Source organism: Entelurus aequoreus, linkage group LG11 (genome assembly GCF_033978785.1).
Source record: "Entelurus aequoreus isolate RoL-2023_Sb linkage group LG11, RoL_Eaeq_v1.1, whole genome shotgun sequence".
Taxonomy (NCBI): domain Eukaryota; kingdom Metazoa; phylum Chordata; class Actinopteri; order Syngnathiformes; family Syngnathidae; genus Entelurus; species Entelurus aequoreus.
In genome coordinates this window covers 72,646,017-72,665,089 of record NC_084741.1, presented here as the reverse complement: position 1 = coordinate 72,665,089, position 19,073 = coordinate 72,646,017, and the positions used below count along the sequence as shown (strand labels likewise).

At 36.9% G+C, this 19,073-nt stretch overlaps 1 protein-coding gene across 1 annotated transcript in view; it reads right to left on the bottom strand.

Annotated features, from left to right (window-relative positions):
• Positions 1-320: 320 nt before the first annotated feature.
• Positions 321-19,073, bottom strand: part of LOC133659672 (CTP synthase 1-like) — a 38,330-nt gene continuing 19,577 nt past the window's right edge. Inside the window, exon 10 of the mRNA XM_062062254.1 lies at positions 321-549. Coding sequence (XP_061918238.1) covers positions 321-549 — 229 coding nt within the window. The remainder of the gene's footprint in view (positions 550-19,073) is intronic.

The following is a 19,073-nucleotide window of genomic DNA, read 5'->3' as shown; positions in this document are numbered from 1 at the left end:
AATAAAGAAATGAAAAAAATTACAATTAAAAATAATAATAAAATAAAATAAAATAAAATTTAAAAAAAAACAAAACGATTTTTTTAAAATGAGAATCGATTTTGAATCGCACAACGTGAGAATCGCGATTCGAATTTGAATCGATTTTTTCCCACACCCCTAATGTGTTGCCTTCATTAAAACACTTACATAAGGCTTTACATTTTTTGCGGCTCCAGACAGATTTGTTTTTTGTGTTTTTGGTCCAATATGGCTCTTTCAACATTTTGAGTTGCCGACCCCTGCCCTAGGGTCATCTTTGCCGGGAATTTTTTGCACTTTTAGGACGCAGCGGCAGTGGGAACGACCCCGGACCTTTCTTCGCGGCTGGCACTGGGCCTCGTCTTTAGCGGTGCAAGTCTGTTAATGGGCTTTTGAGCACCTTGATGGCAACGCTGGTGTTCTGGTGAATGTGTCGAAGTCAAACGTTCTCTTTCCTCCTCGCTGAGTTTCTGCTGAGCATTCGTTGCAGGTAGCACGCAGGATGTCTCCTTAAGGACTACAGACGACCTTCATGATTGATGCCATGTTTCTCTACACCAGGGGTCACCAACCTTTTTGAAAGCAAGAGCTACTTCTTGGGTAGTGATTAATGCGAAGGGCTACCAGTTTGATACACACTTAAATAAATTGCCAGAAATAGCCAATTTGCTCAATTTACCTTTAACTCTATGTTATTATTAATAATTAATGATATTTACACTTAATTGAACGGTTTAAAAGAGGAGAAAACACAAAACGACAATTAAATTTTGAAACATAGTTTATCTTCAATTTCGAATCTTTAAAATTCTAAATTCAACCGAAAAAAAGAAGACAAAAACTTAAAAAAATAATTTATGGAACATCATTAGTAATTTTTCCTGATTAAGATTAATTTTAGAATTTTGATGACATGTTTTAAATAGGTTAAAATCCAATCTACACTTTGTTAGAATATATAACAAATTGGACCAAGCTATATTTCTAACAAAGACAAGTCATTATTTCTTGTAGATTTTCCAGAACAAAAATTTTAAAATAAATTCAAAAAACTTTGAAATAAGATTTAAATTTGATTCGACAGATTTTCTAGATTTGCCAGAATAATTTTTTTGATAATAATAAGTTTGAAGAAATATTTCACAAATATTCTTCGTCGAAAAAACAGAAGCTAAAATGAAGAATTAAATTACAATCTATTTATTATTCTTTACAATAAAAAAATACATTTACTTGAACATTGATTTAAATTGTCAGGAAAGAAGAGGAAGGAATTTAAAAGGTAAAAAGGTATATGTGTTTAAAAATCCTAAAATCATTTTTAAGGTTGTATTTATTCTCTAAATTTGTCTTTCTGAAAGTTATAAGAAGCAAAGTAAAACAATTAATGAATTTATTTAAACAAGTGAAGACCAAGTCTTTAAAATATTTTCTTGGATTTTCAAATTCTATTTGAGTTTTGTCTCTCTTAGAATTAAAAATGTCGGGCAAAGCGAGACCAGATTGCTAGTAAATAAATACAATTTAAAAAATAGAGGCAGCTCACTGGTAAGTGCTGCTATTTGAGCTATTTTTAGAACAGGCCAGCGGGCTACTCATCTGGTCCTTACGGGCTACCTGGTGCCCGCGGGCACCGCGTTGGTGACCACTGCTCTACACTATAATCTCTGGGGAGATCAGGGAAAGTTTACGACCTCCTCCTCCTCCTCCTCCTCCTCAATTCACCCTAATTCACCCACAGCTCAATATTGATCATCTCAGCTAATTGGAGGTTGTTTTTTTGTGTGTTTGTTTTTATTTGACATGTTATCGGATTTATTGGTGTGATGTCATAATTCCGTAGGGATGGCTATTGAATCCCATACATTTTTAGCTCTGACCGAATTCTGCCGGTCCTACTGGGTTCATACCAGGTTCCTATCGATTCACGTAAAATCTAACGGTAAATGAGTTGCGTGTGATGTCATGCCCGGTTGCCGACTTAGTTAGTTAATACATACATTAGGCGCACCGGGTTATAAGGTCAATTTTTCAGGAAATGAAAGGATTTTAAGTGCGCCATGCAGTCCGAAAATTACGGTAGCTTAGAAAAGCCAACAAGTTAGAGCTATTCTATTCGACCCTAGAAGTGCTAACATATCATCCCTGCAGGACGAGGAATAGCTAAACATGCTTCACTACACGCCGTAGCTCGCCGGCGTCACAATATAAACTAACGCCATTGGTGGATCTACACCTGACATCCACTGTAATGATACCAAGTACAGGAGCGTATCTAGTTGATAATACTATGATTACATCCATATTGTTTGGCACCCCAACATCTTTTTTTGTTGTAAAAACAATTAACTATGTTTATAAACTCAGAAAATATGTCCCTGGACACATGAGGAATTTGAATATGACCAATGTATGATCCTGATACCCAAATGTGTGGTATCATCCAAAACTAATGTAAAGTATCCAAACAACAGAAGAATAAGTGATTATTACATTTGAACAGAAGTGTAGATAGAACATGTTGAAAGAGAAAGTAAGCAGATATTAACAGTAAATGAACAAGTAGATTAATCATTCATTTTCTACCACTTGTCCTTAATAATTTTGACAAAATAATAGAATGATAAATGACACAATATGTTACTGCATATGTCAGCAGCTAAATTAGGAGCCTTTGTTTGCTTACTACTAAAAGACAAGTTGTCTAGTATGTTCACTATTTTATTTAAGGACAAAATTGCACTAAGAAACATATGTTTAATGTACCGTAAGATTTTTTTTCAAATAAAGCCAATAATGCAATTTTTTGTGGTCCCCTTTATTTAGAAAAGTATCAAAAAGTACCAAAAGATATCGGAGTACTTTTTGGTACCAGTACCACAATATTGGTATCGGGACAACACGAATACGCACATTAGGCGCACCGGGTTATAAGGCGCACTGTCAATTTTTTGAGGAAAATAAATGATTTTAAGTGCGCCATGCAGTCCGAAAAATACGGTAGCTTAGAAAGCCAACAAGTTAGCTATTCTATTTGACTTTAGAAGTGCTAACATATCATCCCTGCAGGACGAGGAATAGCTAAACATGCTTCACTACACACCGTAGGAGGATACAGTAGCTCACCGCCGTCACAATGTAAACAAACGCCATTGGTGGGTCTACACCTGACATCCACTGTAATGATACCAAGTACAGGAGCGTATCTAGTCGCTACTACTGTGATTACATCAGTATTTTTGGTTAAAATAAAGCCAATAATTAATTTTTTTGTGGTGCCCTTTATTTAGAAAAGTATCGAAAATTACCGAAAAGTATCAAAATACATTTTGGTACCGGTACCAAAATATTGGTATGGGGACAACACTAATACGCACATTAGGCGCACCGGGTTATAAGGCGCACTATCAATTTTTGAGGAAAATAAAGGATTTTAAGTGTAAAAATACGGTAGCTTAGAAAGCCAACAAGTTAGAGCTATTCTATTTGACCTTAGAAGTGCTCACGCATGACAAAATATTCCTAACAGGAAGTCGTCCCAATGTGTATAAAGTCATTAAAACAGTTAAGTGTTATTATTGCTCACCAGTAGGGACGATCCTGGGGTGTGATTAGATCAAAGAGCGGTGGATGAACGAGGATAGAGAAAAAGAAGGAGCTTACTGACATTTTTGGGACTTACTGCTTACAGGTGCTGTCACCTGTAATGATACCAAGTACACAGGAGCGTATCTAGTCGATACTACTATGATTACATCAATTATTTTTTGTTAAAGTAAAGCCAATGATGCCATTTTTTATTTTGTGGTGCCCTTTATTTAGTATCGAAAAGTACCGAAAAGTATCAAAATACATTTTGGTACCAGTAAAACCGGGTTATAAGGCGCACTGTCAATTTTTGAGGAAAATAAAGGATTTTAAGTGCGCCATGCAGTCCGAAACATACGGTAGCTTAGAAAGTCAACAAGTTAGAGATATTCTATTTGACCTTAAAAGTGGTCACACATGACAAAATATTCCTTTTTATTTTTTTTTATTTTTTTTTTTTAGTCCTGTCCAACATTTTAGGCAAATCATATAGTTGATGTAGATGCCCATATCGGCTGTTCAGATTTACTTTACAAAAGAGAAGTGTAGGATACTTCTCTTGTTGCCTTACTTGTATTTGACTTTATTAAATGTATTTATATTATCATTTGGTGCAGCCGGGCCGGAGCAGGAGGGGATAGAAAGAGGAGAAAAAGGAAGACAGAGGGGGAAATTGTGGGGACAAGATGGGGATTAGATAGAGAGACAAAAACAACAACAGCAAACACAACAACAACAACAACTACAATAGAGCAACATCAGCAAATACGACATGTACAAAATATTCCTAACAGTGCAAATGCTAGAATTTGTGCAGCAGGAAGCCGTGCAAACACCTCCCAATGTGTATAAAGTCATTAAAACAGTTAAGTGTTATTATTGCTCACCAGTAGAGACGATCCTGGGGTGTGATTAAGTCAAACGCAAAATTTTAAAAAAAAAGCACAAGAGAAGCACTTGACCCGAGAAGCAGGAACAGAGACGGGGAATGATGATAAGAGAAAGTGGGGATGAAACGCCACAGAGGACCCATGGCAATTGTTTGAGGATGACACCTGCATCCTACTAAACAGGGACGCTAAAAAGCGGCTCGGACTGGGTAACACACGGCACACTGACAACACTGCAAAAAGTCAGTGTTCAAAAACAAGAAGAAAAAAATGCAAAAATGAGGGGTATTTTATTTGAACGAAGCAAAATTATCTGCCAATAGAACAAGAAAATTTGGCTTGTCAAGACTTTCCAAAACAAGTCAAATTAGCTAACCTCAATGAACCCCTAAATGCCTTCAAATAAGTATATTCTCACTAATAACAAGTGTACTACTACCTGAGTGTGTGTTTTCTATTGTTTCATTGAAAATAAAACAGCAAAGTCCATTTGGCTGTCATCTGTTTTAATTATGACACACAATTGTGTCAAAGTCATGATTTTTTTTTTTTACATGCTTGAAATAAGAAATGATTACTTTAAAAAAGTAGTTTTATACTTGTGAGTAGGGATGTGCGATAATGGCTTTTTGCCGATATCCGATATTCCGATATTGTCCAACTCTTTAGTTACCGATACCGATATCAACCGATACCGATGTCAACCGATATATACAGTCATGGAATTAACACATTATTATGTCTAATTTGGACAACCAGGTATGGTGAAGATAAGGTACTTTTTTAAAAAAAATAATAAAATAAGATAACTAAATTAAAAACATTTTCTTGAATAAAAAAGAAAGTAAAACAATATAAAAACAGTTACATAGAAACTAGTAATTAATGAAAATGAGTAAAATGAAGTGTTAAAGGTTAGTACTATTAGTGGAGCAGCAGCACGCACAATCATGTGTGCTTACGGACTGTATCCCTTGCAGACTGTATTGATATATATTGATATATAATGTAGGAAGCAGAATATTGATAACAGAAAGAAATGGGGGGAGGGAGGTTTTTTGGGTTGGTGCACTAATTGTAAGTGTATCTTGTGTTTTTTATATTGATTTAATAAAAAAATTTAAAAAAAAATTAAAAAAACGATACAGATAATAAAAAAAAACGATACCGATAATTTCCGATATTACATTTTAACACATTTATCGGCCGATAATATAGTAGGGATGTCCGATAGTATCGGACATCCCTACTTGTGAGTGTTGATGACACAACAGTTGATATTCTAGTTTCAAGCATGTTTTACTCAATATAGCTCATCAAATCTCAGCAACAAGCTGTAATATCTTACTGACATCATTTAGGACCAAAACACTTAAAACAAGTAAAACACTCTAACATAAAATCTGCTTAGGGAGAAGAATGATCTTATCAGACGGAAAATAAGTAAATATCACCCTTATTTGAGATATTTCATCTTACTTAGATTTCACTTTTTGCAGTGAAAGCTTAACCTATTGTTACCATAACAATCTATAAGGTTAATATAGGTTGCTTCTCTTTCTTCCTCTCCATCTTTCTGCATAGTTTTTGTATCTCTAGTTATCATTACGTATATGTATTGCTGCATTTGAACAACTGTATTATTGATAATGGAGGTAAATTATTGTTATTGTTCATTATCAATAGCACTATTTCTATTGGTATTTGTATTGCTGTAGTGTAATAATGCTCATTGTCATTTCTGTATTATTTTTTATTTCACTAACTGCTTCTTTGCTATCACTTTCACCATCATATTTGTATATATCCTATTTGCTGATGTTGCTCTATTGTTGTTGTTGTTGTTGTTGTTGTGTTTGCTGTTGTTGTTTTTGTCTCTCTGTCTAATCCCCCTCTTGTCCCCACAATTTCCCCCTCTGCCTTCCTTTTTTTCCTCTTTATATCCCCTCCTGCTCCGGCCCGGCTGCACCAAATGATAATATAAATACATTTATAATAAAGTCAAATAAAAATTAGGCAACAAGAGAAGTATCCTACACTTCTCTTTTGCGAAGTAAATATGAACAGCCGATATGGGCATCTACATCTGCTATATGATTTGCCTGAGAAGCTACATTGCAAAAAGTCAGTGTTCAAAAACAAGAAAAAAGAATACAAAAATGAGGGGTATTTTATTTGAACTAAGCAAAATTATCTGCCAGTAGAACAAGAAAATTTGGCTTGTCAAGACTTTCCAAAACAAGTCAAATTAGCTAACCTCAATGAACCCAAAAATACCTTCAAATAAGTATATTCTCACTAATATTGTAAAGTGCACTTTTCTAGGTAGAAAAAAAAGAGACCTTTTTGCTCAATATGTTGAAAAATATTCTTAAATGAAGTCAATGCTAGTGCCATTATCTTGACATAATGATATGCACTCGGCATCATGATTTTTTTTTTCATGCTTGAAGTAAAAAATTGTTACTTTAAAAAAGTAGTTTTATACTTGTGAGTGTTGATGACAGCTTTGCAACACTTGATATTCTAGTTTCAAGCATGTTTTACTCAATATACCGTATTTTTCGGACTATAAGTTGCAGTTTTTTTCATAGTTTGGCCGGGGGTGCGACTTATACTCAGGAGCGACTTATGTGTGAAATGATGAACACATTAGCGTAAAATATCCAATAATATTATTGATGTCATTCACGTAAGAGACTAGACGTATAAGATTTCATGGGATTTAGCGATTAGGAGTGACAGATTGTTTGGTAAACGTATAGCATGTTCTATATGTTATAGTTATTTGAATGACTCTTACCATAATATGTTACGTTAACATACCAGTTGGTTATTCATGCCTCATATAACGTACACTTATTCAGCCTGTTGTTCACTATTCTTTATTTACATCAAGCAAGAATGGGAAAGAATTCCACTTCAAAAATGTGTCTCCTCACTTCCCAAACATTTACTGAGTGTTGTTAAAAGGAAAGGCCATGTAACACAGTGGTGAACATGCCCTTTCCCAACTTCTTTGTCACGTGTTGCTGGCATCAAATTCTAAAGTTAATGATTATTTGCAAAACAAAAAATGTTTATCAGTTTGTACATCAAATACACTACCGTTCAAAAGTTTGGGGTCACATGTAAATGTCCTTATTTTTGAAGGAAAAGCACTGTACTTTTCAATGAAGATAACTTTAAACTAGTCTTAACTTTACAGAAATACACTCTATACATTGCTAATGTGCTAAATGACTATTCTAGCTGCAAATGTCTGCTTTTTGGTGCAATATCTACATAGGTGTATAGAGGCCCATTTCCAGCAACTATCACTCCAGTGTTCTAATGGTACAATGTGTTTGCTCATTGGCTCAGAAGGCTAATTGATGATTAGAAAACCCTTGTGCAATCATGTTCACACATCTGAAAACACTTTAGCTCGTTACAGAAGCTACAAAACTGACCTTCCTTTGAGCAGATTGAGTTTCTGGAGCATCACATTTGTGGGGTCAATTAAACGCTCAAAATGGCCAGAAAAAGAGAACTCTCATCTGAAACTCGACAGTCTATTCTTGTTCTTAGAAATGAAGGCTATTCCACTAAATTGTTTGGGTGACCCCAAACTTTTGAACGGTAGTGTATGTTGTCTTTGTAGCATATTCAACTGAATATGGGTTGAAAATGATTCGCAAATCATTGTATTCCGTTTATATTTACATCCAACACAATTTCCCAACTCATATGGAAACAGGGTTTGTATTTTAAATTGCCTTTCAAATGTCTATTCTTGGTGTTGGGTTTTATCAAAAAAATTTCCCCCAAAAATGCGACTTATACTCCAGTGCGACTTATACATGTTTTTTTCCTTCTTTATTATGCATTTTCGGCCAGTGCGACTTATACTCCGGAGCGACTTATACTCCGAAAAATACGGTAGCTCATCAAATCTCAGCAACAAGCTGTAATATCTTACTGAGATCATTTAGGACCAAACCCCTTAAAACAAGTAAAACACTCTAACATAAAATCTGCTTAGTGAGAAGAATTATCTTATCAGACAGAAAATAGGCAAATATCACCCTTATTTGAGATATTTCATCTTACTTAGATTTCAGTTTTTGCAGTGTGGACAGGACAAAAAAAATAAATAAAAAAGCGCCTCGGACAAATCAAATCTGTATGAATGATTAAAGGCCTACTGAAAGCCACTACTAGCGACCACGCAGTCTGATAGTTTATATATCAATGATGAAATATTAACATTGCAACACATGCCAATACGGCCGGGTTAACTTATAAAGTGACATTTAAAATTTCCCGGTAAATATCCGGCTGAAACGTCGCGGTATGATGACGTATGCGCGTGACGAAGTCAGAGTAACGGAAGTTATGGTACCCCGTAGAATCCTATACAAAAAGCTCTGTTTTCATTTCATAATTCCACAGTATTCTGGACATCTTTTGCAATTTGTTTAATGAACAATGAAGGCTGCAAAGAAGACAGTTGTAGGTGGGATCAGTGTATTAGCAGCGGACTACAGCAACACAACCAGGAGGGCTTTGTTGGAGCGCTAGCCGCGCTAGCCGCCGACCTCACCTTGACTTCCTACGTCTCCGGGCCGCCAAACGCGTCGGGTGAAGTCCTTCGTCCTTCTGCCGATCGCTGGAACGCAGGTGAGCACGGGTGTTGATGAGCAGATGAGGGCTGGCTGGCGTAGGTGGAGAGCTAATGTTTTTAGCATAGCTCTGTGCGGTCCGGTTGCTAAGTTAGCTTCAATGGCGTCGTTAGCACAGCATTGTTAACCTTCGCCAGCCTGGAAAGCATTAACTGTGTATTTACATGTCCACGGTTTAATAGTATTGTTGATTTTCTATCTATACTTCCAGTCAGGGGTTTATTTTTTTTGTTTCTATATGCAGTTAAAGCACGATGCTATCACGTTAGCTCGTAGCTAAAGCATTTCGCCGATGTATTGTCGTGGAGATAAAAGGCACTGAATGTCTATTTCGCGTTCTCGACTCTCATTTTCAAGAGGATATAGTATCCCAGGTGGTTTAAAATACAAATCCGTGATCTACAATAAAAAAAGGAGAGAGTGTGGAATCCAATGAGCCAGCTTGTACCTAAGTTACGGTCAGAGCGAAAAAAGATACGTCCATCACTGCCTCTCTAGTCCTTCACTCTAACGTTCCTCATCCACGAATCTTTCATCCTCGCTCAAATTAATGGGGTAATCGTCGCTTTCTCGGTCCGAATCTCTCTCGCTCCATTGTAAACAACGGGGAATTGTGAGGAATACTAGCTCCTGTGACGTCACGCTACTTCCGCTACAGGCAAGGCTTTTTTTTTATCAGTGAGCAAAAGTTGCGAACTTTATCGTCGATGTTCTCTACTAAATCCTTTCAATATCGCGAAATGATCAAGTATGACACATAGAATGGATCTGCTATCCCCGTTTAAATTTTTTTTTAAAATCATTTCAGTCGGCCTTTAATAGCACACCTGCCCAGGATAGGTACGGGGATTTTATTTTTTGTTGTTATTTCTTTTGAGGGGCGGGGGCGCTCTCTGACTCTGGGAAAAGGCGGGGCCGTGTAATTAGAGGAGAAGACGCAGCGAAAGCACTAAATCATATCTCGCGGGCATATTCTTCTTTTTTTTTCTTCTTTCTTTTTTTTTTTCAGCCGTTGCGTCACAATTTGCAAGTTTATAACGCGTGACCGACACCTTATTATTTGGAGGCAGGCTCGAGCGCTGATGCAACTGAGTGAAACAGGCCACTTTTCGCTCCGGCTGGCGGCAAATCAACATTGTTCTTAGTTTACTCGTGAGCTCTGTGCGTTTTACCTCATTCATACGAGATGATCATTGTTGATATCATTACTATTATTATTATTGGGGCGACACGAGGGGGCAGATGGAGGGGGACGGGACAGGAGGAGGTTAGTGAGGAGGACAGGGAGTTGGCTGATGTAATGGAGATAGAATTAGATGGTATCAGCACCGGGGTCGCCATGAATAAACAGAAGGAGGGCATAGAGGACAATTGAGTGTGTGAAGGAGAAAAAGGCCGCCCCTATGCGTGTGTGTGTGTGTGTGTTGTATGCCTTCAAGCATATGTGTAGCCTGCATGCATGTGTGTGTGTGTGTGTGTGTGTGTGTGTGTGTGTGTGTGTGTGTGTGTGTGTGTGTGAGCATCATAGTTGTGTTTGGGGGAGGGTAAGCCTTCACAACTGACAGACTGCGGCTCCTGCTTTTTCCCCCTGTGGACCTTTGCCTGTTTGTGCTGCACGGAATAAAGACCTCGCTGGCGGGGTGTGTGGGGGGGGGGTTGGTACACCTGAGGGACGCTCACCTACACAAAACACCTTCACACAACAACGTTTTGCTCTCCTTGTCTGTCAGTCTCTCTCCAAACAAACACACACACACACTGAAGCGGTCGTCAACAACTTGTGCGCGGTTAAGACTGGCGGCTGAAGGCGGTGATTGTGACGGCGGGGGGGGGGGGGGGGGGGGGGGGGGGGGGGGGGGGGGGGGGGGGGACTATTTATGAATATGGAAAAGCAAATGCCAATCAGCAAGTATTTGCAAATAAATAACAGTGTTTGCAAGCACACGCTTGGAGGACCTCCCCCGGAGCGAGGTAATCGGACGTGATTAGGGATCTATATCGCCATATACACAAAAGCAGTGAAGTTGGCACGTTGTGTAAATGGTAAATAAAAACAGAATACAATGATTTGCAAATCCTTTTCAACTTATATTGACTGGCTGTCCAGAGTTGGGACCCGGGGTGGACCACTCGCCTGAGCATCGGTTGGGGACTTCTCTGCGCTGCTGACCCGTCTCCGCTCGGGATGGTCTCCTGCCACTATGGACTGGACTCTCACAATATTATGTTGGATCCACTATGGACTGGACTCTCTCACTATTATGTTGGATCCACTATGGACTGGACTCTCACTATTATGTTAGATCCACTATGGACTGGACTCTCACTATTATGTTAGATCCACTATGGACTGGACTCACACTATTATGTTAGATCCACTATGGACTGGACTCTCACTATTATGTTAGATCCACTATGGACTGGACTCTCTCACTATTATGTTGGATCCACTATGGACTGGACTCTTACTATTATGGTAGATCCACTATGGACTGGACTCTCACTATTATGGTAGATCCACTATGGACTGGACTCTCACTATTATGTTAGATCCACTATGGACTGGACTCTCACTATTATGTTAGATCCACTATGGACTGGACTCTCACACTATTATGTTAGATCCACTATGGACTGGACTCTCACTATTATGTTAGATCCACTATGGACTGGACTCTCACTATTATGTTAGATCCACTATGGACTGGACTCTCTCACTATTATGTTGGATCCACTATGGACTGGACTCTCACTATTATGTTAGATCCACTATGGACTGGACTCTCACTATTATGTTAGATCCACTATGGACTGGACTCTCTCACTATTATGTTGGATCCACTATGGACTGGACTCTCACTATTATGTTAGATCCACTATGGACTGGACTCTTACTATTATGGTAGATCCACTATGGACTGGACTCTCACTATTATGGTAGATCCACTATGGACTGGACTCTCACTATTATGTTAGATCCACTATGGACTGGACTCTCACTGTTATGTTAGATCCACTATGGACTGGACTCTCACTGTTATGTTAGATCCACTATGGACTGGACTCTCACTATTATGTTAGATCCACTATGGACTGGACTCTCACTGTTATGTTAGATCCACTATGGACTGGACTCTCACTATTATGTTAGATCCACTATGGACTGGACTCTCACTATTATGTTAGATCCAGTATGGACTGGACTCTCACTATTATGTTAGATCCACTATGGACTGGACTTTCACAACATTACGTCAGACCCACTCGACGTCCATTGCACCCGGTCTCCCCTAGATATACAAAACCCAAAAACCGGTGAAGTTGGCACGTTGTGTAAATGGTAAATAAAAACAGAATACAATGCTAATCATTTTCAACTTATATTCAATTGAATAGACTGCAAAGACAAGATAGTTAACGTTCGAACTGGAAAACGTTGTTATTTTTTGCAAATATTAGCTCATTTGTAATTTGATGCCTGCAACATTTTTCCAAAAAGCTGCCACGAGTGGCAAAAAAGACTGAGAAAGGTGAGAAACGAACACTTATTTGGAACATCCTACAGGTGCACTGCAAAAACTGAAATCCAAGTAAGATGAAATATGTCAAATAAGGGTGATATTTGCTTATTTTCTGTCTGATAAGATCATTCTTCTCACTAAGCAGATTTTATGTTAGAGTGTTTTACTTGTTTTAAGGGTTTTAGTCCTAAATGATGTCAGTAAGATATTACAGCTTGTTGCTGAGATTTGATGAGCTATATTGAGTAAAACATGCTTGAAACTAGAATATCAACTGTTGTGTCATCAACACTCACAAGTATAAAACTACTTTTTTAAAGTCATCATTTCTTATTTTAAGCATGAAAAAAAAAATCATGACTTTGACACAATTGTGTGTCATAATTAAAACAGATGACAGCCAAATGGACTTTGCTGTTTAATTTTCATTGAAACAATAGAAAAGAGGTACTCATATAGTAGTACAGTTGGCACAGTACAGTAAACTGACAGTTGATATTTAAAACATTTGACATTTCTAACAATTTTGAACAGAAATAGTTCTTGCACATTCAGATGAATTCTTCAAAATTACAATTAAAAAAAATTGGGCCGGGCTGTATATATGCGCACTAATTGACTGAAAGAGCACGCACTTGGTGCGATGATGTCATGTTATCCATGGAAAAATGCATTTTTAGACAATATGATTAGCCTGAGCGGCTAGGAGACCCCGAGAGTAACAAGCGCTTGCCTTGTTGCCTTTAAATTAAGAACAATAAACTAGTTTTTAGTATAAGTTTGCTGGTTTCAAGAAATGTAATGCCGAGCGCATATCATTATGTCAAGATAATGGCACTAGCATTTACTTCATTTAAGAATATTTGTCAACATATTGAGCAAAAAGGTCTCTTTTTTTCTACCAAGAAAAGTGCACTTGTTATGAGTGAGAATGTACTTATTTTAAGCTATTTTGGGGTTCATTGAAGTTAACTAATTTGACTTGTTTTGGAAAGTCTTGACAAGTCAAATTTTCTTCTTCTATTGGCAGATCATTTTGCTTAGTTCAAGTAAAATACCCCTCATTTTTGTGTTATTTTTTCTTGTTTTTGAACACTGACTTTTTGCAGTGAACAGGCTAATTGGGAATATTGTTCCCAACAACATGGGGGACAGCGTGGCGCGGTTGGGAGAGTGGCCGTGTCAGCAACCTGAGGGTTCCTGGTTCGATCCCCACCTTCTACCAAACCTCGTCACGTCCGTTGTGTCACGGGGCAAGACCCTTCACCCTTGCTCCTGATGGGTCGTGGTCATCAGTGTGTGAGTGTGTGTGTGTGTGAATGTGGAAATAGTGTCAAAGCGCTTTGAGTACCTTAAAGGGAGAAAAGCGCTATACAAGTATAACCCATTTACCATTTACCATTGGGTATAACAGCAGCTTCCAAGAAATGCTCAGTCATTCGCAAGGACGGGCGAGGGTCACCACTTTGTCAACAAATGCATGAGCAAACCGTTGAACAGTTTAAGAACAACATTTCTCAACCAGCTATTGCAAGGAATTTAGGGATTTCACCATCTACGCTCCGTAATATCATCCAAAGTTTCAGAGAATCTGGAGAAATCACTAAGCGATGATATGATCCCTCAGGCGGTACTGGGAGCAGGTGGGTAAAGTGTCTTGCCCAAGGACACAACGGCAGCGACTAGGATGGCCATACTTGCCAACCCTCCCGTTTTTAGCGGGAGAATCCCGGTATTCCCGGTATAGAGATTTTCTCCCGACAAACTCCCGGTATTCAGCCAGAGCTGGAGGCCACGCCCCCTCCAGCTCAATGCGGACCTGAGACTGAGTGGGGACAGCCTGTTCTCACGTCCGCTTTCCCACAATATAAACAGCTTGCCTAACGAATTCAAACGAATGGAAACAAGAGTTTCAGTTCATCCAGGACAGCTCGAAGGGGAAGGTGTATGTTGCCTGTAAATATGTAGAACAGACTTCTCCATTGAACACGGTGGCCGAAATGATATACTCATCATGAACGGAGAAGTTGAACAGGACAATACTGCCATCTAATGGATAGCCACCGGAACACTGAAATTCAAGTATTTCTTTTATGTAAATAAAATAAATAAATAAATATATATATATATATATATATAGCTAGAATTCACTGAAAGTCAAGTATTTCATACATATATATATATATATATATATGTATATATATATATATATATATATATATATATATATATATATATATATATATATATATATATATATATATATATATATATATATATATATATATATATATATATATATATATATATATATATATATATATATATATATATATATATATATATATATATGGAATATATATGAAATACCCGAGTTGGTGAATTCTAGCTGTAAATAACCACCAATCCTGGCATGCACTTTAAACTTTGAAGTGTGACAAAAATGCTGCTAAAAGGAGCATTTCTGTTCATCCAGCTCTTTATCGATCCAAGAGTGTGCAGGTGTACCTAATGTTGTGACCGGGTAAATCTATGATGTTTATGAAGTTTGTTTTCGACCGTTATGTACAACTTCAAGATGTGTAATGACAGCGTGCATTTTCAAAAGGTACTTTTGGAGTGGGTGTGCCGTGGTTTCGTTTGCAATCTGGGAACGCCTCGGCAAACAAACATCTCGCAGACACACTCAGAGAGGAGGCTTTAAAATGTAATATCGGAAATTATCGGTATCGTTTTTTTTATTATCGGTATCTTTTTATTTTTTATTTATTTTTTATTAAATCCACATGAAAAACACAAGATACACTTACAATTAGTGCACCAAGCCAAAAAACCTCCCTCCCCCATTCACACTCATTCACACAAAAGGGTTGTTTCTTTCTGTTATTAATATTCTGCTTCCTACATTATATATCAATATATATCAATACAGTCTGCAAGGGATACAGTCCGTAAGCACACATGATTGTGCGTGCTGCTGCTCCACTAATAGTACTAACCTTTAACAGTTAATTTGACTCATTTTCATTAATTACTAGTTTTTATGTAACTGTTTTTATATTGTTTTACTTTCTTTTTTATTCAAGAAATTGTTTTGGATTTCAATCAATCAATCAATCAATCAATGTTTATTTATTCATCTTATTTTATTATTTTTTTTAAAAAGGACCTTATCTTCACCATACCTGGTTGTCCAAATTAGGCATAATAATGTGTAAATTCCACGACTGCATACACTACCGTTCAAAAGTTTGGGGTCACATGTAAATGTCCTTATTTTTGAAGGAAAAGCACTGTACTTTTCAATGAAGATAACTTTAAACTAGTCTTAACTTGAAAGAAATACACTCTATACATTGCTAATGTGGTAAATGACTATTTTAGCTGCAAATGTCTGCTTTTTGTGCAATATCTACATAGGTGTATAGAGGCCCATTTCCAGCAACTATCACTCCAGTGTTCTAATGGTACAACGTGGTTGCTCATTGGCTCAGAAGGCTAATTGATGATTAGAAAACCCTTGTGCAATCATGTTCACACATCTGAAAACACTTAAGCTCGTTACAGAAGCTACAAAACTGACCTTCCTTTGAGCAGATTGAGTTTCTGGAGCATCACATTTGTGGGGTCAATTAAACGCTCAAAATGGCCAGAAAAAGAGAACTTTCATCTGAAACTCCACAGTCTATTCTTGTTCTTAGAAATGAAGGCTATTCCACAAAATTGTTTGGGTGACCCCAAACTTTTGAACAGTAGTGTATATCGGTATCGGTTGATATCGGTATCGTAATTAAGAAATGGACAATATCGGAATATCGGATATCGGCAAAAAGCCATTATCGGACATCCCTACCGATAATGGCTTTTTTGCTGATATCCGGTATTCCGATATTGTCCAACTCTTAATTACCGATTCCGATATCAACCGATACCGATATATACAGTCGTGGAATTAACACATTATTATGCCTAATTTTGTTGCGATGCCCCGCTGGATGCATTAATTTTATTTTTTATTTATTTTTTAGGATGTCGTTGTGGCTTGTACAGCCCTTTGAGACACTTGTGATTTAGGGCTATATAAATAAACATTGATGATTGATTGATATTAAATCCACATAAAAAACACAAGATACACTTACAATTAGTGCACCAACCCAAAAAACCTCCCTCCCCCATTTACACTCATTCACACAAAAGGGTTGTTTCTTTCTGTTATTAATATTCTGCTTCCTACATTATATATCAATATATATCAATACAGTCTGCAAGGGATACAGTCCGTAAGCACACATGATTGTGCGTGCTGCTGCTCCACCAATAGTACTAACCTTTAACAGTTAATTTTACTCATTTTCATTAATTACTAGTTTCTATGTAACTGTTTTTATATTGTTTTACTTTCTTTTTTATTCAAGAAAATGTTTTTAATTTATTCATCTTTTTTTATTAATTTTTTTAAAAAGGACCTTATCTTCACCATACCTGGTTGTCCAAATTAGGCATAATAATGTGTTAAATCCACGACTGTATATATCGGTATCGGTTGATATCGGTATCGGTAATTAAGAAATGGACAATATCGGAATATCGGATATCGGCAAAAATCCATTATCGGACATCCCTACCGATAATGGCTTTTTTGCTGATATCCGATATTCCGATATTGTCCAACTCTTAATTACCGATTCCGATATCAACCGATACCGATATATACAGTCGTGGAATGAACACATTATTATGCCTAATTTTGTTGCGATGCCCCGCTGGATGCATTCAACAATGTAACAAGGTTTTCCAAAATAAATCAACTCAAGTTATGGAAAAAAGTGCCAACATGGCACTGCCATATTTATTATTGAAGTCACAAAGTGCATTATTTTTATTTTCAGGCCGATATTATCGGACATCTCTAATTATCGGACATCTGTAGTTTTGGGTTTTGTAAAACTAAATTACATTTTCGTCAAAAGACTATGACTTATGACTAAAACTGCATTAAAAATTAACACTGCTCTCCATGGAATATTTTCACTAAAACAGTAAAACTCAAAAAGGGAAAAAAAAAAGTAGTCAAATAAATGGTGAATTAAATGACCTTAATTTGAAACAAACTATAAACAGGTCGCGAAAGCAAATGGATAAATGACAACACTCCACCTGAACTGCCAGCTTACATTCAAACCAAGCTCATTTCAGCTGTTCCCTCTCAACTGTAGTACTCGGAGGATTTGCTTTGAATAGTTAGCTTTAGTGGCTTGCTTTTGTTCACCTGGCCGTGCTTTGAATACTGTACTTTACCAAAACAATGGCTAAGCCTCGGACAAAAAGACCTATGACAACACTCCAGCCCCGGCTCAAGTGACTTCAAGTCGGCCTACATCAAAAGCAGACTACTATTAGCAGGATTGTTTTGACCCTGTCTCTGATTTTTAACACATTTGAAAAAGCAAAGGCTCGAAACTAAACATTAAGACGCCTTGAAAGTTTCATTAAAAAGTCAAGTCAAATATTATGACAGCATTTCAATTTATTTGGCTTTAATTCAGCTGTAAAGGCACTGCTCATGCAACACTTTCATTTCCTGTCAAACGTGTCAGAAACATAAAATGGCAGTTTGATTTCCCATTCTTATCCCGGCTTTTTCCAGCAGCTCCACATTGAGCTAATGATAATAATTTAGTCGGGGTAGGAGAATCACAGCAAGTCACAATTCAGAACACTACACACGGCAGTCATTTTTAGTACTCATTTTAGAAATGTATGTATTAGTTCTTTGCTAACATCAATACATGTCGTTTATGTTACGTTTTCTAATGTTAATATGGAATATACATGTTAAATTGATCCTCTGCCTTGTTTTTAATGAATATTTAAGCCTACTATGCTATTGTATTTTAGTATTGGTTATTATGGTGGTTTTTTCTAAGGTGGTACTTTGTGAAACAATTTTAAGAACCCCTACACTAGTCCAATATATGGATATGTTTTTTTAATTATTATTATTATTTTGATTTGAGTATTTTTTTAAAGTGCAAACAAAATACTGTTTTTCAGCTAAGTATTGGGGGGGGAACACTACACACGTCAGTCATTTTTAGTACTAATTTTAGAAATACATTCATCAGTTATTTGCTACGATCAATACATGTCGTATATGTTACGTTTTCTAATGTTAAGGGGGAACAGGGCAAAATAAAAACAATTTAAAAAAACATTGGTTGTAGTGTTATATATGGATATGTTTTTTAATTATTATTATCAATTTGATTTGAGTATTTTTTTTTAAAGTGCAAACAAAATACTGTTTTACAGCTAAGTATTGTGGGGAAAAACACTACACACGTCAGTCATTTTTAGTACTAATTTTACAAATATATTTATCAGTT